This window comes from Podarcis melisellensis (genome assembly GCF_964234715.1).
Source record: "Podarcis melisellensis genome assembly, chromosome: 13".
NCBI lineage: Eukaryota > Metazoa > Chordata > Lepidosauria > Squamata > Lacertidae > Podarcis > Podarcis melisellensis.
In genome coordinates, this window is record NC_138545.1 from 18,555,294 (window position 1) to 18,580,430 (window position 25,137).

Genomic DNA, 25,137 nt, shown 5'->3' on the forward strand with positions numbered 1-25,137 from the left:
CACTTTGAATAGTCACTTCTCTCTCACACATATTAATATGCCCATTGCTTTCTGCCAGACAACTTGCTTTTCAGTGATAAATTGGAGCAAACGTCAAACCAGAGAAAACCTGATTGTCACTTGCTCCGGTTTAGTGATAATGATCTGGTTTCTCTGAGGGCCAGCGGCAGGGGAAGGCCAAGCAACTAAATGAACATTACTCCCTACATTAATCCTGCCGTTTCCATCGCGTTCCCAGTCTTCCTAGGCCTCTAATTCCACTACCAAATAGGACACCTCCCAGCTGCTGCCCACAGTTCTCTTGGAGTACAATTGTACTCCTATCAATTTGTAAGGGAAACGCAGAAGTGATATATGTTGGCAGAACGAACCTCATCAAAAAATGCTCCAAACCTCAGAAAATGGCTCGCAATGTTTTCATGGATCTTTAAACATTAATGCAGCTTCTAAAAATGCACCCCTGTGTATTTCAAGCACAATTGTGATAGCTGACCTGATAAGGTATTGGCACTTATGGGGCTAGGGGGCTCTCACCTTTCAGAAGTTTGTGTCCCCCTGCCCATTCTTGGAACCAGTCCAAGAGATCGTGGGTTGGAAATTCTTCTGATATTGAAAGCCTCATTATGTGGGAACAGTTTCCTCAGGTTCCTGCTGCCTTCACCCAGGCCTTCTGGCTGCTAAAAATCTTAAATAAAAATCCAACATTATGTCAATCAGGTTATAAGTGAGATCTGTCTACTTTTAGGATTACTTCTGTTGCTGTTCTTTTCAGCTGCCTGCAAGCTTTAAACCAAGGAAAGCAGCCTGACCTTTCTGCCTCTCCTGGGCTAGGAGCTATGATAAACTGGTTTGTGTGTGCGCTGAAGTTTTAAAACCTAGAAGTCTATAAGGCATATTATATAGACCTAGAAGTCTATATAATATGCCTCAGTGTCAGTTTGGGTTCCTAAAGGGAAAGTTGATTTAATGACTGCTTTTCTTTCATTATTATTATTTATTTTAAAAAATACATATTGCAAAATAAAGCAATTTCACTATAAAAATAGCAAGAGAAAACCAGCAATTAAAGTCTACTGGAGCAATCAAGAGAGGCTATTCAAGGAGCAATTAACAGGTTGTTATTCGCTAATTACCAAACAGGCTTCATCAGGTGGAAGAAATAAAGCAGGCTGAAGCTACAAAAGGAAACTTGTGCTTAATGTTGGTGGGCCTTTCTTATGACTAACAATAGGAGGATCTTGACTATGGATAATATATTGTGTTATATTAAATGCTTATGCCATTTTACCATAATTCCAATTTCCGCTAAGGCAGGGGTAGGCAACCTAAGGTCTGGGGGCCGGATGTGGCCCAGTTGCCTTCTAAATCTGGCCTGCAGATGGTCCGGGAATCAGCATCTTTTTACATGAGTAGAATGTGTGCTTTTAGTTAAAATGCATCTCTGGGTTATTTGTGGGGCATAGGAATTCGTTCTTTTTTTTCTTTTCCAAAATACGGTATAGTCCGGCCCACCACATGGTCTGAGGGATGGTTGACCAGCCCATGGCTGAAGAAGGTTGCTCACCCCTGCTCTAAGGGCTCGTCCACATTTGAACATTATTTTGCTGTTACTCCATTCCCCCCCCCATTCAAATTATACCAAACTGGTCCACACCAGCATACATTTGAATTTGTATATGAGGAGAAACTTAGGTTTTTCCAGTTCACACCAGATTCTGTAATGCCAACTAAATGCTGACAGGGCATGCACACAAATTTCCCTGCCTAAGGAGTGTCCAAAAGCACACAGGCAATTGTAAATTTGCTTGTGCAATTTTCTGGTTTTGTGCAAATCTGAGGAATCAAAAGAAAACATATCTATATCTAAAAGATACACATAGATAGCTAGAAATATGGCAAGTGTCATTTGCTTGGGCAGTTTTCCAGTTTTGTTAACATCCGAGGGATCCAAAGCTATAGAAATATAAAGTTAAGCTCCTAGTGGTGCTTACTAGCAGGTTAGAAAAGACATGAAAGCAGTTGTAAGCTCTCAGCACATTTTTCCCCCGGATAGCTGCTCTATACATCGGGTGTTGAATTTGTTCATGTGATTTGCTCATGCAGCTTTCTGGTTTTGCGCAAATCTGAGAGATCAAAAGAAAAATATACATTCCTCCATTAAGGAGGAAAACAAAAAAAGAAACGAAATCCTTGAGGAACTAATGGGCATAGAAAGGGGAGCAGAAGAAAGTGACAGTTGATCCACCCACCCAGAAACACTGAAACAATTCATTTGTGATCCTGAGCGGAGTTGTTTGGAGTCTGATTTCTCCCAACTTATTTAATTATCTCTGCATCAGGTAAACCTGAATTTACAGAGCAGAAGCATCAAGGCTGGTGTCATTTTCAGGTAATATCATGTGGACTATGCAAATTAAACAGGAAATGCAAACACACAATAAACTCTGGTGTGGTCAAGCCCTAATTGTGTGGAAACAGTGTCTCCCTTAGCACTAAAGGGCCCTAGTGCGAAAGCAGTAGGAATTCAAAACGTGCTGCACACAATCCTTTGCCACATGCTTGGGATCGCCTACAGATTAGTCCCTGTGGAAAGAATCCCCACAAGGCTGTAAGTTTGAAAACAAAATGGACTGATTTCTGATTCAGCCCAGATCCTGCTCCAGAGTTGCAAGTCCTCAAATTAGTTACCTACCAAGTGCCCCTTTCCAACAATGCTCTCTCTCTCTCGGAAGAATATTGTACCCATCACCATTGCCTCTTTCAAGGTTTTGCATTGAGAAGTTCACAAACGAAAAATATAACCCGCCAGCCCCAGAAAGAAGAACGGGGTGAAGGTGGGGGTTCATTAGCCCTTGATTAGAGTTTGGTAGGGAAGAAAAAGGGGTATGGTACTGAACAAGGAGGAAAAGAGGCAGAGATGTGCGCAAGATGGCTTTAGACTGCAAGAGGATCATTATCTGCCCCTCCAGGGGCTACTGGGGTGAATTACAGTACCCTAAACTACAGCCTGGCACTGCTATATGTACAAGTTATACAGGGCCCATCAGGGACAGCTAGAGGGAGAAATAGAGACAGGCTGTAGCTTTTTCTGAACTGGAGAAGGACCTCTAAGAAGTTACATAGGAGCAAGAGTGAAAGCTAAAGTAATGTCAAAATGAAGAGAAAATAAAGTGATTGAAACTAAGTGCTGAAACAAAAATCCACCTGTATTTGGAAACGGATGACATTTGAAAGAGTCATACATTTCCAAAATCTTCAACATCTCACATATTTCTGATCTCGGCAGCGATGTTTTTTGATATATTGCCCATAATTTTATCCCTAAAACTTGATTGTCCCTCTGACTAAAAGTTTGTTGCCAAGCTTGTTAATTCTGAGGTATACAAACCTGCTGATATAAATTCAGTATTTCGCTTTTTTCCCTTTCTAGTACAAATGGTGTCCGTTTCTCTGCCCCAGTCTGAATGGGCAGAGTCATTCAGAGTCATGGGAAAAATAGAAAACAAAAATATTTCCACTATCAAGCATGTTATTTTAAAAATACTTTCTATCATTTTTTTTTAAAAAAAGAAAATTAGGTTCCCCTGCAAAACTCCACCCGTTGACAGAGGTAGGTGAAACAAAACTGATTTACATTAAATCCTGTACATGTCTACTCAGAAGTAAACCCTACTGAGTTAAATTAGACTTTCTTCTGAGTAAATGTGCATAGGATTGTAGCCTAAATTGACAAAAGTAGCATCTGAAAATAAAAATTCAATCTAGGCACACTTCTTTCAGCTTAAACAGCCCAGAACATGAAATAAATATTTAAAGAATGAAATTTAAGACTCAGGAGGGAGGATACTATTAATAAAACCAATTCCATTTAAAAATACTTTTATCTTTCATCTCCTGCTGAATGCTGGCCATACTCTTTATATCTCCTCATTTAATTAAAAAAAAATAAATCAGAAAAGTTACTAGAAAGAAGATGTAAAAGTGAAATTTTTAAGAGTCCTGAGCATAATTGGGGGCAAGGAAAGGGAGGGATAGTGGGAAGTTTGTTTATTAGAATAATGTTTGAAAGAGCCGAGACTCCTTTAAAAGCTACACTCACGAGAACCAAAGAACAGGCATTGATGGATACGCCCAGTAACTGGGAGGTAAATAAAAAGCACTAGAAAAATTGACAAGAGTGCTAGCGATATATAAAGATATGTACAGCAGAAGCAGGGAGAGGGTGGACCTGACCCTGCCCTAGATCCCTTACGGGCAGAGTCCTGGCAAGGTTATAAAACAAGGATGGGATGTGTGGGATGAGAGTTGCAAAGGGTGTGTGTAAAGTTACACTTCCTGCACCTTCAAGTAATGACCAAACTCTTGTCTTGCAAAAAGACAAGAAGGTTGCCCACCATGACCCACTTTTCTCGTCTTGGAGGGCATGTCAGGAAGGAGCAGGGAGGGGGCTCACATCTGTTTCCTTTGCCACGGCATAAACAAATGGTGTGGCCATGCCATCAGATCATTTATGCCCTCATGTTGTGCACCGGTAGGGCCAGATGCCCCTGGCCCTCCTACAAAGGTGCTGGCATGAACTAGGTCCAAGGTGTTGATCCCAGCTTAAAACAGATGAAGCCCCAAGGAGGTGACTTCGTTCGAAGTGGATGAGCTCAAAGCAGTCAGTGATGTCAACAAAGGTGGATGAGGCCCACAGTGATGAAGTCACTAAAAGTCAACATCATTGCAGAGCCTGGCTACTTTTGATATTGGTAGCTACTGGCTGAATCCATTGTGCTGAAATCATCAATAGGTGACAGGCACAGGAACTTTGACATCATTCTTAATCATCAAGATTGGCAGTACTATCATCAAATGGTTGACAAGGCCTTTTCAAACATCGGTACGACTGTTTTGCCCCAACATCATACAGTATTGACAATACCTACACATCTGACGTCATCAGTCCATGTGATGCCCTGATGGGTGATATCACAATCAATATACTGACAAAACGTTCTCTCCGTTGACATCATCTATAACTGACAAGTCACATAATGTTGAATTCATCAAAGGTCCACAGTGTTGACACCATCAAACGTTGATGGTGTGGGCATCAGAGGTCAACAAGACCCACAGCGCTTACATCATCTGCAGCTGACAGAGTCCACAGTGTTGACACCATTGATGGTGTTGATGGTGTCAGTTGGTCAATGGAGCATCCACAAGGGTTGGCAATGCTCACAGCGCTTGGAGTACCAGAGACAGAGTTTGCCAACCTCATAATAAATCCACAGCGGTTGTCTTCAGTCTTCAAAAGTCTGAGACAAAGCCCACAGAAATGATGCCATCAAATGTTGACGGACAACACGTGTTGTTGTTATCAAAGACTGATGGGACCTGGCAATTATAACATGACCCAAAACTATCACCAAGGCTACGTTATTGATGCTGTGAAGGATCCACAGGCCTAGTCTCTTTCAGCCTTGATGTAATCAGATCTGGACAGCAGTGATGTCAACAGACTATGGGAAGAGATAGCAGCAGAATCTAATACATGAGACCTACTAATTTTGACATCTTCAGAAACTGACCAAGATTGTGCAGTAGGTTTCCTCTAAGAAACCAAGCTGGCCTTGACACCATTGCATCTTGACCATGAGCCATAGTGTTGATGTCATTAAATACTGACAGCCAACGTCATCATCAAAGATTGTCAAGACCTGGCAGGTCGGTTGGACACCATCAAAAGTCCGTGAAGACTGAGATGGTATCATTATCAAAGACCAGACTAGGACTTGACATCAACCAAGATGGAGGCCATAGGGCTTTAAAAAAACAAAAGGAGCCCCAAGATGGTGAGCACCAAAGAAAGGGTGGGGTGGAGCAGAAAAGGGTAGAGAAATATGGCCTTGAAAAGTCAAATCAACCTGAGTTGGGGATTAGGGGCCTCTCACACGGTGACCTCGTTCTTGCTGCCAGTAGGGAGGTGTTGGGTTGGGTGGTGCCCAGGGATGAACTGGACTTGATCAATGGTGCTTTGCCTCTTGGCTGCAAAGCCTTGGCGCCGGGTGGCAGCCTGGCTAGTACTGCCTTCCCAAGGAGCAGATGCCTTGGGGGAGTTGTTGGAAGTGGGGTGAGAGTTCTTCATCATCACGTGGTGGTGCTCAAGCATGGGAGTGCTGCTGGCGCAGACGTTGGTCTGAGAGAGGGCCTTCTGGTGGCCCAGATGCATCTCCTGGAAGGGACCTGTGCGCTGATGAAGACGCTCAGGAGACAGCAGGCGCTCCTGAGAATGCAAGTTTTCGCGGGAGAGGAGGTGCTCATGAGATATGACACGCTCTCGAGGAATGGTGTAGTCATAGTGAGATGGGCGGTAGCTTCCCCCTCCACCGCCACCATCGGAAAGGATGTGTTCCTGTGACATGACGCGCCGTGGGTTGTGGGACTTCTCGGAGTAAGCATCCGTGTCGTAGTTCATCTTCATGGCATGTAAGGGCAGAGTCCCTCGGGTCAGTTCGGCAAGATGCCTCCGTTTGGCATAGAATTCATCCAAGTCCTTCTCAGCTGCTGGGAGGTAGGGGAGATAAGTAAGATGTCACTGAATGATGCAAAGGTGGACTGGTGGAGGTGAGAAGATGACGAAAGAGAAGGGGGAAACAGACACCCTCCACTCCCAAGAAACACACACACCTCATGATCAGTATGTGAAATGGACTGATAAAGCAATAAAATCACATCTGATTTGGCCCTCAAACAATTTATAATACACACATTGGCTAAAATTCTCATTTGCATTATAAAGGCAGTTTTTCTTCTGCGCTATCAACAGCCAGGCAGGTCACATAAGGAGCCCAGGAGAGGCTCAATGGCAATGTAAGCCCAAGTGTGAAAATTTTCAGTATAGAGAAAACAGGGTCAGGGGTGATGATAAAGAAAGCAAGAGATTGCTATATCGTGGAGGAAAAAGGCTCAAGTTATTAGCCTTTGGAGAAGATCAGCAATAATATCCTCCCATTATTCCCTTCCTAAATGCTCCAGCTTACCCAAGCGCTTGAGTGAAGAATAGCGGTTAAGTTCTGACTTGACGGCTGTCTCATATGACGGGGGCAGATGGGAAAGATTGTGGAAAGAACGAGAGCAGCTGAGGGTGTTGTACTTCGTGGTTGAGTGGCTGGGCGTGTGGTTCACATGCCAATCTTTTAGGGGACAGAGAAAGAAGAGAAAGCATATTAGTTCAACTCAGACTGACTTCCAGGGCATTTGGAGTTTTAGTAAGACGAGTTGCTTCCACGCTAGCTATTTAGTCATTTGTCATTTTTTACTGAGCATCCAAGTGACAATGCTGACAACCTCTGACATTCCCATATTATACTGTCATCCCACACTCTTGTGGACATGGTTAGTGATGGTTGTTAAGTTCCCCAGAGCATGTGCTTAATTCAGACAGTACCTGGTGAATCCCTAACTAATGAGAAAGGCAAGGATCCTTCTCATCATAAGGCTTCTCCTGTTGGCTCTGTAAACAGCATTCAAGTTAATCCTCAACTCAGGGCCAGGCCAAACATGAAGCAAGGTGAAGTGACTGCCTTAGGCGGCAGGATCTACCAGACAGCAGATCCTGATTTTCATCTTTCTTCCCGCCCCCTTGTTCCTGATGTAGATCTTCCCTTACCCCTTCTTTCCTGGCGGGGAGAGGGTACCACTTTGGGGTTTGCCTCAGGGGCCAAAATGTCTTGGGCTGCCTGCCTGAACTACACACTGCTTCCCCTTCATGGTGCCTGCTGTCTGGAATCTCTCCCTTGATTCAACTTCACCTTAAGGACATAAGAACACAAGGGGTGCAGCTCGGATCTTTTCAGCCCCCAAAATGGCAGGTGAGTGAGGTCCCTAAAAAGGAGGATTGGCAATAAAAATGATAGACTAAGCAGAGTTAGCAGGTCTAACAGGTAAAATAAGAGAGCAAGAAGACCAAGGATGTGAAGAGGAATGTTGTGGAGTATTTGGAAAATAATTGTAAACAAGTGAAAATGCTGGCAGCATTAAGGTAAATTTAGCAGTATAATATATAATAAAGGCAGAAAGGAGAGAAAGAGATCTAAATGGATATATAAGAATATGCAGGAATGGTGGGAAAATTAAAGGAACCAGGGATGGGGAAGAAGGGAAGTCATTGCATGTTTTTATTAAAAGAAAGATATTAACGGTGGAAATTTGTACTTGAATGTGATTTTGGAAATGGTAATAATGAAAATTATAAATAAAAATTAAAAAACACACACAAGGGGAGCCCTGCTGGATGAGGCCAGTGGCCCATCTAACCAGGTGCCTGTGGGGAGCTTAAAAGCAGAATTTGAGCACAACAGCACTCCTGTGGTTTCCAGCAACCGATATTCAGAGGCTTATAACCTTCAACAGGGCAGGTACAGCATATCCATCAGGATTAGTAGCCACCGATTGCCTTATCCTCCATGACAACCTCATCCACCAAGAAGACCTTGGCATTTCCTCTCCTGATTACAATCAAGTCAGCTGCAAGTGGAACACCAAGACAACCAAGAGCAGCTGACCTTGCTCTTTCTTCCCTCACCCTCAGAGTGGCTTTTCCCAACTAAAACATAATTGCAGCACCAGTCTTTCCAGTGTGGGCTTGCAAAATGTGATGGATATGTGTTGGAGCTGCCAGTTGCTGGGGTCCACGTGTCCTGGCAGGGCTCTTCAGTGTTGCCATGGAGGCAAGTGGCTGGAAAGCTGCCCACCATTTTGGTTTTCCCACAGTGCCCTAGTGCAGTGGTTCCCAATTGGGGGTCCACGTGACCCACCCAAGGGGCCCATGGCACCATTCACATAACAGTAACAACCATAGGGCATCAAAATTATCAAAAGTCCATGATATGCTTTTGAAAAACAAGGAGTTTGCAGTACTTAGCTAATTGGGAACCACTGCCCTAGAGCATTGTTGGAACGTGAAAATGATATGTGATTATTTCCTTGCCTCAGCCCCTCTCTCTGGGCCAAACCACAACAAGGGGAGCAAGTGGGTGGGTGAGTGAGCAGAGGGTTGGGCCCACTGACATGGATGGGAGCCCACCACAGGTTGTTTTGTTAGACACCCTCTTCTGTTAAGGAGGTATTCTGCTTTTCCATGAGTTGATTTCCCACCCGGCTGTAGCATTATTAGCTAGTCTTAATTGGCAATTTCGTCTTTCCCCACAGCAGGTTCTCTACTAACTCGTTTACTCTTTTCCGCATGAAGAACTGCTTGTTCTTTTGTTATTTATCCTCCATTATTGTCATAGCTAAATAATTTGTAAAACACAAAATAATGCCTAAGTAACAATAAAAAAAAAACTCTTAAATTGTTTTGCACTAAACATACGCCTATTATGGCCAAGCTACTTGCACTTGCCTCACTGAGGCATATGACTCGGTCGGTAGAAGGCAGCTATTGGGTATGAGCAATCTTGCATTCCTCCAGTCAGTAGAGGGCAGTGTTGAGTCTAACAGATGACAGGGCAACTACACTTTGTGGTTTCCCACTGAAACCTAAGCTGCAAAAACTTTTAGAAGACATCTACAAGCAGCCCTGTTTAGGGAAGCTTTTAATGTTTAATAGGTTATTGTATTTTAGTATTTTGTTGGAAGCCTCCCAGAGTGGCTGGGGAAACCCAGTCAGATGGGCAGGGTATAAATAATGATTTGTTGTTGTTGTTGTTGTTGTTGTTGTTGTTGTTGTTGTTGTTGTTGTTGTTGTTGTTGTTGTTATTACCCTTCCTTCTGCATGCTTCTATCTCTCTTTGCACTCCTTCTGCACGGGGCAGCCATGAAACTGTCTCTCATGTTGTAGACTTAGAATCAAAAGCCATCTTTGTGGATACGAAGTAACTCTTAAGAAAAGAACCTTTTCTCTGTACCAATCGGAGTCCTGTCTTATTTTATTTTACCCTTCTAAACCATGGCAGTGATGTACAAATAAAACAGATGATGGGTGGTGGGTTAGCTCCAGCTTCAAAGCTCCCCACCCCTCCACTCTGCTAAATACATATAAACTTTAAGCTGACAATTTGATTTTAAAAACGTATCAGCAGCTTCATACGAACCATGCAGGGCTGGATTCTGTGTGAAAAGTCAAGCGGTGTCCTGACAAAGCCCAATCCTCAATTACTTCAAGCAGGGGCAGCAAGAGACCGTAGCAAAGCAAAGGAGGCTTGGGAGACGGGGAGCCTGCCTGGGAAATCTCCTGCCTCCGCACTTGGCTAAGCACTGAGCAGATTCACTTCCATCTGCCAAAGCACAGTGGCTGCCAGGATCAGCAGTCCTGAGATGAAACTGACATTCTCCTCTCTCCCTTCATTCCTCCCCTCTCCTCTGTCTGCTGTGCTGGAAAGAGAGAGGGGCGATTCCACCTGGCCGTCCTCTCCCACTCTGTTCCCAACTCAATTCTGCCTTCTGTGTTGTATCTAGAGATGGGCAAATCCATCCATTTCATCCCCCCACCCCCAATTTATATTCAGTTATCCACGTTTCCATGTCAGTTTGTAGATTTGTCTTAATGAGAACCCACTAGCATTTTAGTGTGATGTTATTTACATTTTTGTATACCACTTTCCCCTGATACACAAGATTCAAACCTCATCTTAAATGCAGCCATAGATTTTGTTATTGTTTTCCCAGGAAACTGCAAGGATGACCTACGTGAAGCGGGAGACACATCTGATAAAATCCCATTTATCCGACCTGAGTTCCAGATAAGGTGAACATGGCACAGAATCCCAGAAAGGTTATGGGATGTCTCTTCTGCTTCCCCAGTAGCATTACTGGAAAAGCAATAGAATGAGTACAGGATCAACTGAGGCTTCTTCAGGTGGCCACTTTAAGTGGACAACTGTAATGTCAGCCCAACTGATTTAAAAACAGCTGAGGGGGAGGCAGTGGGCGGAGTATTTGGGCAGCGCGGTCCCTGCTTACACTCAAGCCACCGTGTCTCTCCCAGGAGAGATGTGTGGTTTGGGCATGCTGCAGGCCCCACGGTGAGTGCCGCCCGGCATTTTGTCACCTCCCTCAGTGGTGACACCTGGGGTGGCCCATACCCCCCTTCCTCCACCCCTGCACCCGGGGGATTACCGTATTTTTTGCAGCATAACACTCACTTATTTCCTCCTAGCAAGTAAGGGGAAATGTCTGTGCGTGTTATGGAGTGAATGCCTGCGGGTGGCGGGGGGGATCTGCTGCAGTTGTGAGCAGAGGATCCATGGTTCCCCTTCCTTCCCTCCTCCGTGGTTACAAACCATGGATCCACATGGATCCTCAGGATTTTTGCATTGGGCTACTCCAAACTCACTGTCAGATCACATGTCTGTGGCCACATCATGAACCACAAAAATCATATATCCACTATTTCGTTTAGAATATTTTTTTTTTCTTGTTTTCCTCCTCTAAAAACTACGTGTGTGTTATGGTCTGGTGCGTATTATAGAGCGAAAAATACGGTAAATACTGAATTAGACTTTAATTGTTCTGTTTAAGTTTCTTGTTAAGATGGCTGTTGTTTGTATTCTCCTTGCTATATATTGGATGCTGTACCTTTAAATTCTACATAATTCTGTGTAATTCAATGCCCCTGCTAGTGGCCTTCACAGTGCTACTAGGTTTTAGCCAACAGTATCAGCTTACTACACTTTTGAGTGACAGCTGATCCACGGTTATTTGGTGTACCTTTGTGGATATTTGACTTGGTAATGTATCTGTTATTGTATCACAACCCATTATAGAATGTGCAGGTATGTCATTTCAATCACTGTATTTTATTGTAATGGATTTTATTTTATATTATTGCCAGCGGATGAAGAACTTTTACTGAAACAGTCTATTATCCTGGAAGGACTGTTCTGCTGCTGTTGCTTTGTATAGAGCACTCTGTTCCTGTGTTTGGAGCACCTACCATCATTCTTCTGTGTTGCTGTGCTTATAGCACCATCTTGCACCACCTCACTCTCGGCAAAATTTTGTATAGGATATTAACTCTGGAAGGCATTTAGCCTCAATATTCAGTGATTCTTTACGGCCAAATATTAATCTGATCATTTCTACTTGACTCTTATTAGTTCGTGACTCCATGTACATATTGTATGTTTTATGACTGTGAATTAAGAAACAGTTATAGGTAAAGGTAAAGGTACCCCTGACCATTAGGTCCAGTCGTGACAGACTCTGGGGTTGCGGCGCTCATCTCGCCTTATGGGCCGAGGGAGCCGGCGTTTGTCTGCAGACAGCTTCCAGGTCATGTGGCCAGCATGACTAAGCCGCTTCTGGTGAACCAGAGCAGCGCACGGAAACGCTGTTTACCTTCCCACCGGAGCGGTTCCTATTTATCTACTTGCACTTTGACGTGCTTTTGAACTGCTAGGTTGGCAGGAGCAGGACCGAGCAATGGGAGCTCACCCCATCGCGGGGATTCGAACCGCCGACCTTCTGATCAGCAAGTCCTAGGCTCTGTGGTTTAACCCACAGCGCCACCCGCGTCCCGTAAGAAACAGTTATAGTGTTATATAAATATTGTTAGTATACTATTAGCCTACGTGTTGCTTTGTGTTTGCCAGATTATCTGCATGGAGGAAGCAGATCAAGGAAATGCCCACTTTCTCATATACAAAGGTACCTCTGGTTACATATGCTTCAGGTTACATACGCTTCAGGTTACAGACTCCGCTAACCCAGAAATAGTGCTTCAGGTTAAGAACTTTGCTTCAGGATGAGAACAGAAATCGTGCTCCGGCGGCGCGGCGGCAGCGGGAGGCCCCATTAGCTAAAGTGGTGCTTCAGATTAAGAACAGTTTCAGGTTAAGTACAGACCTCCGGAACGAATTAAGTACTTAACCCGAGGTACCACTGTACTGGATTTTCTGTGGCAGGAAATTAAGCAGCTCAAAGTAGTTTAACACAGGGGGGAAATCCCAAGGTAAGTGCAAATGTTGGACAACATCATGAGGAGACTCTGAGAAGTCTGAATGAACAGGACAGAGTGATGATGGACAGATCTGGAAGCACCTTAAGTAAGTCGGCTTGAAATCTCATCCTGCTCAATACATATTTAGGTAGACCAGTAAGCTGTTTTGTTTTATTTTATATACTCACTGCCTCTCTGCTCGTTTCCCTTTATAATCTTCTTTAATAAACTTTGGAACTTGGGGCACCACTGGATTTTGTAAGACCCAAAGGACAGAGGCCACTTCCAGACTGTCACTGTTTTCAGGGAGGATTGAATCACCTCCCGGTAAATTCAGGTTGCTCAGTTAAAGCTGATTTGGCGCTCTTGTGAAACAAACCCACTTCCCCAAAGGATCAGGCTTTTTGCAATAAGGAAAGTGGCAGGAAAAGGCAGAAGAAAGTGCAGGGTAACACTCAGTGGTGTAGCGTGGGGGGTGCAGGGGGGGGCCGTCCGCACCGGGCGCAACATCTGGGGGTTAGGGTTAGGGGGCACAAATCCACGGGTTAGGGGGCGCAAATTACTTGCCTTGCCCCGGGTGCTGACAACCCACGCTACGCCACTGGTAACACTTGCTTGACGCAACCTCCCCACAAGCAAATCAGACTGAATGCTCATCAATTAACCAACATCGTCTAACATTTCCGCAAACAAATCAGGCTGAATTAAACAGCTCGTTTTGAAGTGACCAGAGCGCTCTCCCTGCTGCCCTGACTGCTGGAATTACCCGATAGCCTTTAAGTTAATGGAAAGCAGAAGGAAGGATGGGCCTGACGTTTGACTGTTGCACGTGGTTTGCAGCCTCCCCCTTCCCAGAAAAAAAACCAGCATGTTGCAAGACCTTCAGTCACCACAATTTAGGCTCCCTAAGAATGAGTGCTGGCAGTTCCAAGCAGGTGGACGAGATGTTAGGCAACCTGCCTACACAGCCCTGGGATATGAGCCCCCCCCCCTTCACACCATGCTTTTGATTCCTCCACTGAGATTATCCAGGAAGACTCCAAATCCCCTAGTGTGTATATGAGACAGCGCCTTCTCAGCTGTGCAACACAGAAAGCAGGTGTGGGGCAGCTACCAAGGAACTAGCACCGCAGCAGGGTCCACTGCTAATAACTGCCCTGAACCCCTTTAAAATGTATTTTTTCATGGCCTGGCAATGCCAGGTGTTTGAGTCTAGCTGCCTTTTAAATTTCCCACAATGCTGTGGAGTGACACTTAATTGGGGGCATTGTGCATAATAAAAATAGCGGCTAGACACAGCTATCTGGTACTTCTGCCCTCCTCCAGGTAAGCCAACCAACAGAGGATAGGGCCTACCAGAGGGCACTCAGGACCCTCTCGGACCTGCATCCGGTCCTGTCAAGAAGCTGTCTTATATAAGGTTAGACTATTGATCCATCACCTAGCCCAGTTTTGGCTACTCTGACTGAAGACAACTCTCTTTCACAGCCACACCTTACCTTTAAAGCACTCTTATACCACTTCTCAGAATCACGGGAGCTGTAGTTTGTTAAGGGCGCTGTGGATTGCAGCTCTGTGGCTGAGGAATAAACTACAGTTCTCATGATTACTTGTGGGAATCCAAGACTGTTACAGTAGTGTAAGAATTATTTAAATATAAGGTGTACATATGACCTAGAAAGCACAGGGATGGGGAACCAGGGTGCCCATGTTGCTGGACTACAACAACCATTATCCATTGCCGCTGACTGGGAGTTGGAGTCCAACAACATCTGGAAGACACACAAGTTCCCCATCCTTGGCCCTTCACATAACCTGCTACCTGATTCTTTTTTAACCTGGGGCCTTCTGCACTGGAGAGGGACCATTGGTCAGGGGTAGAACATGCACTTTGCATATTCTACTCCTGAACAATGGTCCCTCTCCAGTAGGGCACCCAGATTCACTCCAGAACATCCTCCCTTGTCGGAGGGTCTCTTTAGCCCCCCCTGCCTGACAGTTTATGGGAAAGCAGTAAAGGCTATCCTGTTTCAATGACCTTCCAACTAAAGTTGGTTTGCTTCCCTGATTAGCTTTGTTGATCTTATGCTGTATGCCTCCTGTCTCTCTGTTTTATGGTGCTCAAAAGTATAATGTTCAGGGTTTAAAAATTGTTGCATGCCACTTCGGGGGCAGGAGGGGTTTTTTATCCAAAAAGCAGGCCACCATCATTATTATTTTTAATTTAAACAAATAAGTAAGTCAATAGAGAATCAGCAAGTTGCTAAGATGTCACTCTGCCTAGTGACATCTGCCTAGCTGCTCCCAGCACTTACCCAGAGTGGCTGTGTGATGCTTGGGACTGTTGACGTTCAGGTGGATGTAATTATGATGCATGTTATCTGCAAGGCAAAAAGAAAGCGAGAGAAAGAAGTGTGTGTATGTGGTGGAGAGGACCATGTTAACAACGTTCACCTGCTAAGGCTGGAGATCATTCTTATCTGCCTCGAGCAGCCACTAGAGGCCACCCAACACAGACTGAAAATATCCGCTCCGAACTTGCAAACAATTCTGGCAACGTTGGTCTGCAGGGCCAGTGTGGCTGCATTAACATTAGCTAGTTTATTTATTTGTAGCTGGGAAATTTCACAACCGGGTTTGGGCTGGGAGAATATCAGTGCAGGCTGGGATTGTGATCAGAACTAGGCATGCGAATTGATCACACCAGGGATGAATGATGCATGCTTATATCGAACGTAAGACAGGCCCTGCTTATGTTCAGGTGAAAGTCCCCTCTAGTCCAGCATCCTGTTCTCAAGGGTGCCTATGGGAAGCCCAAAAGCAGAACCCAACTGCGACTGCACTCTTCCCAGCAGAACCTGACCGCAGCCGCATTCTCCCCACCTGCTATGTAGAGCAAGGCAGCGCAGAAGGTAGATCAGGATCTACTGGAGGTTTTGCAGGAGTTTAGCAAGGGCTCTCTGACTCCCAGTTGACAAATAATAGCAAGAAACCTTTTTTAAAAAAACAAAACCCTTCCAATTAAGCTACTAAAAAAGAATGCTGGGGGGGGGGGGACCAAGAGTGGATTTTTCTGTGGAACGGTTGGTCTTCCTGATACCGTTAATAGATTCCTGGGACTGTGTGATGTGCTCAGAGGCACCCTGTTCCTTAATCATCAGCATTTTTCTTGTACCTGGTGGACCTTAGGTCTGTAGTGAAAGAAACAAAGGAGATCTTACAAGCCTGAAAATTGCCCACCCCTCTCATAGAACATACATGGCTACCATGCTTTATTTGAGGGTTGGTTGGGAGGGAGGGAGAGGTTGAAGAAGGCAGCCTGGCTTTCTGGCATTGGAGCCCAATAAATTTAGGAGACGGATCTGGGGACTACCAAACCCCTTCCCTCTGTTTCTGCAGCCATTTGAGGATCTAGGCATGAAGGTGCCATGGAAGGCCCATGCCATCTGTAAGGCTTACAACTTCCACCATTGGCAATAGGTGAGGCTGGGAGAGTATGGTTGACCAAAGGTGAGTGAGCTTCAAGATTGAGCTGGGATTAGAATCAGTCAAAGTCCGACACACTCTGGCTCTCAATTAAGATAGTACTACATTGTTACTACGGCAAGTAGGGTCTGCAGCAAAATGTTGCAGTGTACCCTCCCTCCTAAAAGGAGTTGTGTTGTTTCAGGTTCCAGCCAGCCATACCTTCCACACAGGACATTTCACTTTTCTCACTACCCCCTGTTGAGGGCAGTGGAAGTGCAGCCTTTGGGCTCCCCATCCCCAAAATATTGTTTGTACTTCTGCAAACCTTGAGGCCCCTCCCCAGCATGCTGACATGCCTTTGTTTGCCAGTGGCCCTGGCTTTGCCTATAACTTCGTTGGCACTCACCACCCCTGAGTTTGCTACTAAAACCAATAACTGAGGCCAGGTGTGTCTGGGCTCCTGGGAGAGAAGGGAGCTTTAACAGGGAAGAGGGAAACTGCAAATGCACCTCCTGAGCACTTGAAGGCTTTTCTTTCTACCTGGAAAGAAAACAGTTCATGTCTCATTAAGGCCCTCCCCCCACAACCCTAATATTAATCTTCAAGCCGACACAAAGACAGCCAGACAGCTAGAACCAGTTGCTATGGCAAACAGGCTGTTTCCCCACAAGCTTTTGCAGCTTAATTCCTGCTGAGAATACACACACACACACACACACACACACACTCCAAAGAGCAGGAGTTAACATATTCCAACAAAAATAGTAAGAGAAGGGGCTAGAAGTAGATCACAAAGAAAATAGGGGATAGATTACAGGAAGATTCCTGGGGTCCATGGAGAGGCCAGCTCAGGCTGCAGTTGGAAAATGGGGTGTGAGGCCTTCACCTCTTTTAAAGGTGCCCTGTTCTTGATCCCAGTTTTGCTGGCTTGGGAGGACATTTTTTTTGTTACATTTATATGGCATTCCTTGCTTCAGAGGGCTGAGAAGGGGAGTTCCCAAGTGATTCCTCATGGGGGTTGGCACATACATTATCATGAAACCATGGTTTGTGCTAACTTTAGCTGAGACTCCAAACCATAATTGGTGTTCCAAGATTTACCATAGTTTATGCAATTCCCTTCCCTCCTCCACTTTCCTCAATATTTCTGGATGCTATCCCACACTGAAGCCTCTGAGAGTGGAACAACGTAACCATGGTCATTGATTCAGATGTGACACCAAATCACCGGTTTGTAAACTTGTGATTTCAGGTTCTGATCTGGCTGCCACTCACAAACCATGATTTGTTGGAAAGCGCTAGTTCATACAGTATAACAAAGCCTTGGTTGGGGTTCTACAAACCATAGTTTTGGTGTTACATCCAAATAATCTTACTTAGATATTCAGTGCACTCACACACTATTGATTAAGCCAGGCATAGACAAACTCAACCCTCCAGATGTTTTGGAACTACAATTCCCATCATCCCTGACCACTGGTCCTGTTAGCTAGGGATGATGGGAGTTGTAGTCCCAGAACATCTGGAAGGCTGACTTTGTCTATGACTGGATTAAGCCAAGGTATTGGCTTATTATCTCTTTTAAGCCATGATGCTGCCATCAGAAGGGGTTGGAGGTCAAGCACCTGGTTATACAGTCCAAGAGAACCCATCTCTTTTGCTCCCCATGGCACCTCCCCCCATGGAGTCCCTTACTTTCTTTCCTTTAGCACAGTCACCCTCCTGGCAGTTGAGCCCCATGCGCCACTTAGGTTGCCAAGTGACCAGAAAGAAAGAAACACAGATCCTGGCCTGTACTTGTGCTTTTAACAGCAACTCAATCAGGGTGAAGCTTTTTCAGAGATGGGGACAGTGTTGATTAGGATGGATGATATTAAATAAATCCTTCCTCGAATTCTAATAAAAAAATTCTGCAGATCAAGCTGTTGGGGAAGGTTGGTAGCTGATCCGGGATTTAGCAATCTTAAGCCATCACTCGCCTTGTCAGGCTGCCTGCGGTTTGCTGCCTCTCTTACCATGGCTGCTTTTGGACGGTTTCACTGTGTTGTACAGGTTCTTCGGGGGACGAGCTGAACCGTTGTCTTGGAAGTTTGAGTTAATGACAAGGCTGTTGTTGCGTTCAGAGCACGAGCTGCTGCCTGCTTGATGCCTGAGAATGTCAACCAGTGCTCTGGCCAGGAAAAGAAAGGAAGTGTTAGTGAAAGGGACAACAAGGCACGTGTTTGGGCTGGATTGAGGCACTTCATTCATAAAATCATAGAATTGTAGAGTTGGAAGGGACCACAAGGACCATCAAGTCCAACCCCTTGCCAAGCAGGAATCTTTTTGCCCAACATGGGGCTCAAACCCACGACCCCAAGTCTCATACTTTACCACCTGAGCTATATTCCACCTTAGTATCTTTACAGTATAGCATGATTCAGTGGAGGTTTGTCCAGGGGGTGGCAGTTGCTTCTCCTTAGTTTCAGTGTTGCCCCTACGGCCAAAAAACTCTGCCCCAGGTGCTGGCGGGGGGGGGGGGCAAGAGAGCTCTCCCCACTTGTGCTCATCTTGCTTTACTGGCCAAGGGAGACGATGTTTGTCCGCAGGAAGTTTTTCGGGTCATGTGGCCAGCATGACTAAGCCGCTTCTGGTGAAACCAGAGCAGGGCACGGAAATGCCGTTTACCTTCCCGCCAGAGTGGTACCTATTTATCTACTTGCACTAGCATGCTTTCGAACTGCTAGGTTGGAAGGAGCTGCGACTGAGCAACGGGAGCTCACCCTGTTGCAGGGATTCGAACCACCGACCTTCCAATCGGCAAGCCCTAGGCTCAGCCACCCGCGTCCCAAAACCCCTTTTAAAGCCATCCAAATTGGGGGCCAATACCACATCACTCAGCAAACCCCATTGTTTAACTGTGTGCTGTATGAAATACTTCCTCTTGTCTGTTGTGAATCTTCTGAGCTTCATTTGATGACTCCAGGTTCTTTTATTTTTTTTAAAAAAAATTGATTCTTTATTATTATTATTATTATTATTATTATTATTATTATTATTATGTAATGAAACTCATGCCTTTTCTAGTTCTACAATGCCCTCTAAACACAATATTTCAAGTGTGGCCTCACCATAGATTTGTATAGCAGCATTCTGATATGGAGTTTTATTTGCAATCCCTTTTTAGTGCAATGCAGTGTTAGAGCACAGAGAGTTACTGGCCCGGGTCCTTCTCTAGAACAGAGGATATGTGTTTGTACAGTTAAATTAGGACTTGTAGTTCATCAGAGAGGTTTGTTCTTCCCTAGACAACATCCTCTAAAGAACTACCAGTCCAAGAGTTCTCTCTGCTTAGGCAAGAGAGAGAGACAGCTGGTGGTGAGAGGGACAGACGCCACAGGAATTGAAGACATTGATCCCAGAGAGAGAGAGAGAGAGAGAGAGAGAGAGAGTGTTTCTGGTAGGAAACACCAGCAGGCGTTCTACTATGGGGCAAGAGCAATTAAGTCACCCACCCATTTTGTTTGTTGAGTGTGAATTTGCAAAAGAAACTGACTTTGGGGAGGTAATTCATGATTTTGCAACGACGATGAAAAGGTCATGAACATAAAGCTTTAAAGCAAATTGGTCTATCAATAGAATGTTACAGCTGTGTTAGAACAGTAATTGTTACAAAAATTCCGAGGAGACACAGAATTCCAATCTGGAGCCATTCTGGGGACAGAATCCCAGTCCAGCTGAAATGCTGCCAGGTTCTCGCCACAGGGCTGAAGAACAACTTTTGACCCCACCTTGCAGCCTGCATTTTTTACCTGGGCACGTTGAGCTCCCTTCCATGCGGTCTCCTTGAGGCTTTGCTGAAGAAGAATTTGAGCCCGACTCCCACGGCTAAGGTGAAGCTGATGACCCCACAGATCACGTACACGGTGCTGTTGCCCGTCTGCTTGCTTCCATTTGGCACATCAGGCCCGTTGGTGGCTGTGCCGGCAACGGTGGTGGCAAACCACTGCGGGCTGTCGCGGCACTTCCCTTGCTCCAGCCTCCTGGACCGGTCCTCGCAGCAGAAGCGATACTGGCACGTGCCGCAGCAGAAGCGGTAGCCCCCCGTGGTGCAGTTGAACGCCGCGTCGTACTGCCCCATGACGTCGTAGTAGCCTTGGCAGGTCTCCGAGGGCCGCACCCGGCTCGTGCCGGTGGTTGCGTTGCTGCTGGATGACGTCAAGCGCTTCAGGTGGGCCAGGAAGTTGGGCAGGCCCCAGCTCTGGTTTGTGTGATGTTGGGCCTGGATGACGGCCAGAGCAGTGCGTCCCCCCAGGGCTTCCAGGGCTGCGTACAGCATTACTGTCAGCAACTGGTACATGGTGGGTGGGAGAGTGCCGAGGAGCTCCAACGTTGGGGTTCAGATAGATGTTTTTTTAAAAAAAGCTTATAAAAGAGATCCAGGAAGAAACACTGCAAAAGATGCAAACGAGATTGTTAGAACATGAAAAGAAGCCCTGCTGCATCAGACAAGAGGTCCCATCTGTTCCTGTTTCTCACAGTAGCCAAGCAGATGCTTCCCAGGAAGAATGTGAAGGCAACACTCTCATCCCTGCTGGATAGTCATATCCCCCACCACAACCACGGGCATCTGAGATTCAGAAATACACTGCTTGGCCATGGAGGTTCCATCTGGCTCTCATAACTAATAGCTGCTGATAGAGTTATCCATCATGAATTTGTCTAAAAACTATCAGCTCATGGCTTTTCCATGGTGAGCATTAAGCTGTGTAATGCTCTCTTCTAAGAGCTCTACAGACTGCCAGTGTTTTGAAGGATGGATTCAGGCATATTTTAAATCTATTTTTACCCAAGTGGGATTTGAGAAGCCCCTTTTATGTGTTTGTATTTTTCATGTGGCGATGCTGCAACATACCTGTTTTGACTTGTACTTTAGTTTTTGGTAGGCATAAATTGTTGCCTAGAGGACTAGGTTAATAGGCAACTAAAAATTTAAATAATAAACAGTACTATTGCAGCAGTGAATTTCATAATTTAACTATGCATCATGTTTGGCTTAATTTCTTTTTTTAATTAATACAATTTTATTTTGAACTAGAGTTCAAAATTTTGGCAACATTTTGGCACACACACACACAGAAAGAGAGAGAGAGAGAGAATATAAGAACAACATCATTAAAAAGACTAAAGAAACTCTCTGATAATCCAAATATAATGTCAGTGAGATAACTAGCTCACTAACAATACCTATATAAGTTATACATAATACATATATACACTGTAGTCAGAAAAAAAATGAGTCTCGTGGCACCTTAAAGACTAACCAATTTATTATCACATAAGGTTTTGTAGACTTGGAGCCCACTTCATAAGATGGATGAAAATATGGGCACTTTATTAAAATTTGATCAGAAGCTTTAAGGGCTTCCATATAGGAAATAAATGGAAACTATGGCACCATAATTGAACAATCAATAGATAGATAGCTGTGTATGTAATAAGGATTAACTGCCTGCTGCACTTCCTTGAGTGTGTTTGTGTTTAAGCATAATCTCCCAAATTGTATTCACCCACTGCTGTCTAGATATGCATATAAAATGAGAAATTCACACTAAGAAGCTGATGGATTTCCATGAGGACTTCTTTTTATAAAATTGCAAACTGATGTTGGAACGTAGAGAACTGAATTTAAGGTTGCAAAGATGAGAGATACCAAAATTAGCAGATTAGCCCATCCCTCACCCCCCCTTAGTTGTATTTTATTTATTTTTGTCACAATTGAAAAGTTCCAGAAGCCCTCTCTTTTTTGCTTCTGAGCCCCTAAAAACAGCACGTACTCCGGTTTACTGAAAGTAAAGATGAAACTGATTTGGAGAGATGAATTCTTAATAATTGTTTCCTAGCTTATGTTTGAGAGAGAGAGAGATAAATCAAGCATAATATTCACGTAATCCAGTGTGTGAGAGAGAGGAGTCAGGGACTGTGAGATGTGTCAGCGCCAGTGATAATAGGACAGAGAGTCATGAGGTCCTGGAAGCCAAAGAAAGTGAACCCCAAAGCATCCAAGTTAGCATTCTGAGAAATGTTACTAGATTCACATAAAAAGGCAGAGATGCAGAATCTCATCACACAGATCAACACTGGGGGATGTGGCCCTCCAGACCTCTCTATCTGGCCCACAAGGCTTTTCCTAATCCACACACCACCTCCAGCTGCACCCTCATTTTTGCCTAAAACGTGTCCTTGAATTCTGAAAGTGCTTATTGCTTGCCTGGATGGAGGCTAGAGAACGGCGTGTTGAGTATGTGTAGAAACTAGGCTACCCAACAAAGTAAAGTTTTGTTCCATCCACTTTTCCCTCTGGCTATACCTACCACTGGCAAGCGGTTCAGAAGGAAATGCAGCCCCTGGGCTGAAAAGGATTCACAATCCCTGCCACAGAGGGCTGTGACGTGATGAGAAAGAATGTGGGTTTCGGGATGAGCTGAGCCTGTACGAAAAGCCACTCAGGAGGGACCACAGTTTCATGGCCAAACACATTCTTTCCTGTCTCCAGGTGGCAGGTGCTGGTGAAAATCTCTGCCTGAGGAGAAGCCCTGGAGAAGGGTCTCGTGCTCACCAGATGTTTTCAGACTATGACTTGGTAAACCGTAAAAGAGGAGATCTCTCAATAACACAAACAAAATAACCAATAAAGGACAAAAATGATAAATGGATGATAAAACATGTATACGGCAGTGGACTCAAACCTCCCTACATAATACAGTTATAGATAACCACCAATAAACAATGGAAGACCTATGTATCAAAACTAATACAAAACTAAGTCTCAGTGAAATTGAACAACCAATATGAAGGCTATATATGACGGAAGTAATAAACAAACCATGAAAACTTCATGTAACAGAAATAATATATAGTCCAATATCAAGTAAATGAATAGCGTATGCTAGTGGGATTAACACGAGGCATCAAATAAATTTGATGTGCAAATTCCATGCAGTAGTAAAGTAAATGATCCCTGGCTGGCACAGATGTTGAGTTGTGGTACAAAACATCTGGAGAATACCAGATTGGCAGAGGGGAGAGCATGAACTACAGAGGTAATGGAGCCAAGGCCTGACTTGTTCCAGGGCAGCTCCCTATATAGCTAAAAAGGGCTCTAGGCTCCAATTGGACCACAATAAAAACAGGTTGTTGGTGCTTTAAATCAGAAGCTGAGACAGGAAGCTGGCTTTGGCATGGTGCCGTGGTTGCTTTAGGGCTACTGCCAGCTGCCCCTGTGCTTGGGTCTGCCCCCCTGTGATGCCTGTTCAGTCTCTACATCTGTAAATAAACAGAATTGTTACAATGAGGTCTTCAAGTCTCCAGGTGCTCTCTCTTTTATTCAAGAGCAAATGACCCCATTAGGGCTCCTTGGAATTTGCTACCGCCTGGGGAAGGGAAAAATGCAAAGCAGTTTGGTGCTGAATTGAGCAAAAATTTCCCTTTCCCCAACAGCTCCCCCACTAGCCGCTGCCGCCCCCCCAGTCCTTACTACATGCCGTTTCACACACAAGCCCAGCGTCAGCAATGCGTCATACTTGGGCGAATGCTGGGGCTCTGGGACCCCAGCAGAGTCCATCCCCACAGGACTGCTGCCCCCACCGCTGCTGATGTGACTCAGGTGGGATGGGCAGGGTGGCTGAGGCATGCATACGACTGAACTCACTGGAACCACCATCTTATGCCGGCATCACCCCGATGAATGTGGATTGGGAAAGACAACACTGCCACAGGCATTTTGCCCACCAACTAATAAGTCCTGGGGGGACGGACTGAGGGCAGCTTGATCAGGGCCCCCAAAACCTGGAGCTTGGCCTGTCCTGTCAATGGCTATTATACTCTGCCTTCATGTGTCTGAATTAGGGTTGCCATATTTCAAACAGTGAAAAAATCCAGACAGAAAAGTTATTGAGCTTTTTTGAGCTATCTTTATGGAAAATTGGCATATGTCTGCCGACATATGTCTGGATTTTCCCGGACATTTTTAACGATTTCCGCCCAGGCACTGCTGCTGACTGCAGTATTCCATATACGTCCAGGAATTTCCAGACGTATGGCAACCCTGGGACTCTGAATACCAGTTGATGGAAAACGCAGGAGGGGTGCCTGTTGCCCTCAGGTATACTGTTTGTGGGATTCCCATGGGCATCTGGTTGGCCAGTGTGAGAACAAGATGCTGGACTAGATGGGCCACTGGCCTGATCCAGCAGCATTCTCCTGTTCCAATTATCCCTCTTTATGAAGAAGCATTCCAATTTTCTGCTGTCTGTTCTTGATAAATCTGTCCCGTCCCCCCTTTTTGCATTTTACAGATGGTGGGTTAAAGTTCTGTTTGCGTGAGTTGACCGATTTGCCGTCCTGCAGACATCAGTCTTCAAATGGATACATTTCGTCTCCAGTGCACATGCATGCGAAAATGTGCACATGAATACTAAGGCACCACGCAGCGCCCGGCCTAACATTTCACACACGGCAGCTGCAGAGGAATAAATATACAGTAATAATAAATGAAATAGCTATAAATGTTCTCTCCTTCTGTGGTATCAAAATCAGCTGCCTCAGCCACCACCAACTAATTCCACCTAATGGCAGGTACCCCACTGAATGGCATCCCCAAACCTGTCGCCTAAGGGAAATGGCCTCATCCCAATCATGCTCAGCCAGCAGAACCATACTAAATTACTAGGGATTTTTATTTTAGCTTCCTCTTTCCACTTTCC

General features: G+C 45.0%; 1 protein-coding gene across 3 annotated transcripts in view; it reads right to left on the reverse strand.

Annotated features, from left to right (window-relative positions):
- Positions 1-2,083: 2,083 nt before the first annotated feature.
- The window catches only part of SHISA7 (shisa family member 7), a 33,487-nt gene continuing 10,433 nt past the window's right edge, over positions 2,084-25,137 (reverse strand). Inside the window, exons 1-6 of one of the 3 annotated variants that reach the window (XM_081886143.1) lie at positions 22,747-23,853; positions 20,185-20,824; positions 18,409-18,563; positions 15,241-15,306; positions 7,026-7,178; positions 2,084-6,549 (exon numbers count right to left, since the gene is read on the reverse strand). In XM_081886143.1, coding sequence (XP_081742269.1) covers positions 5,933-6,549; positions 7,026-7,178; positions 15,241-15,306; positions 18,409-18,563; positions 20,185-20,732 — 1,539 coding nt within the window. In that variant the 5' untranslated portion in view covers positions 20,733-20,824; positions 22,747-23,853 and the 3' untranslated portion in view covers positions 2,084-5,932. Of the gene's footprint in view, positions 6,550-7,025; positions 7,179-15,240; positions 15,307-18,408; positions 18,564-20,184; positions 21,652-22,746; positions 23,854-25,137 lie in introns of those variants that run through there. The other 2 variants (XM_081886142.1, XM_081886144.1) reach the window with 2 other exon arrangements.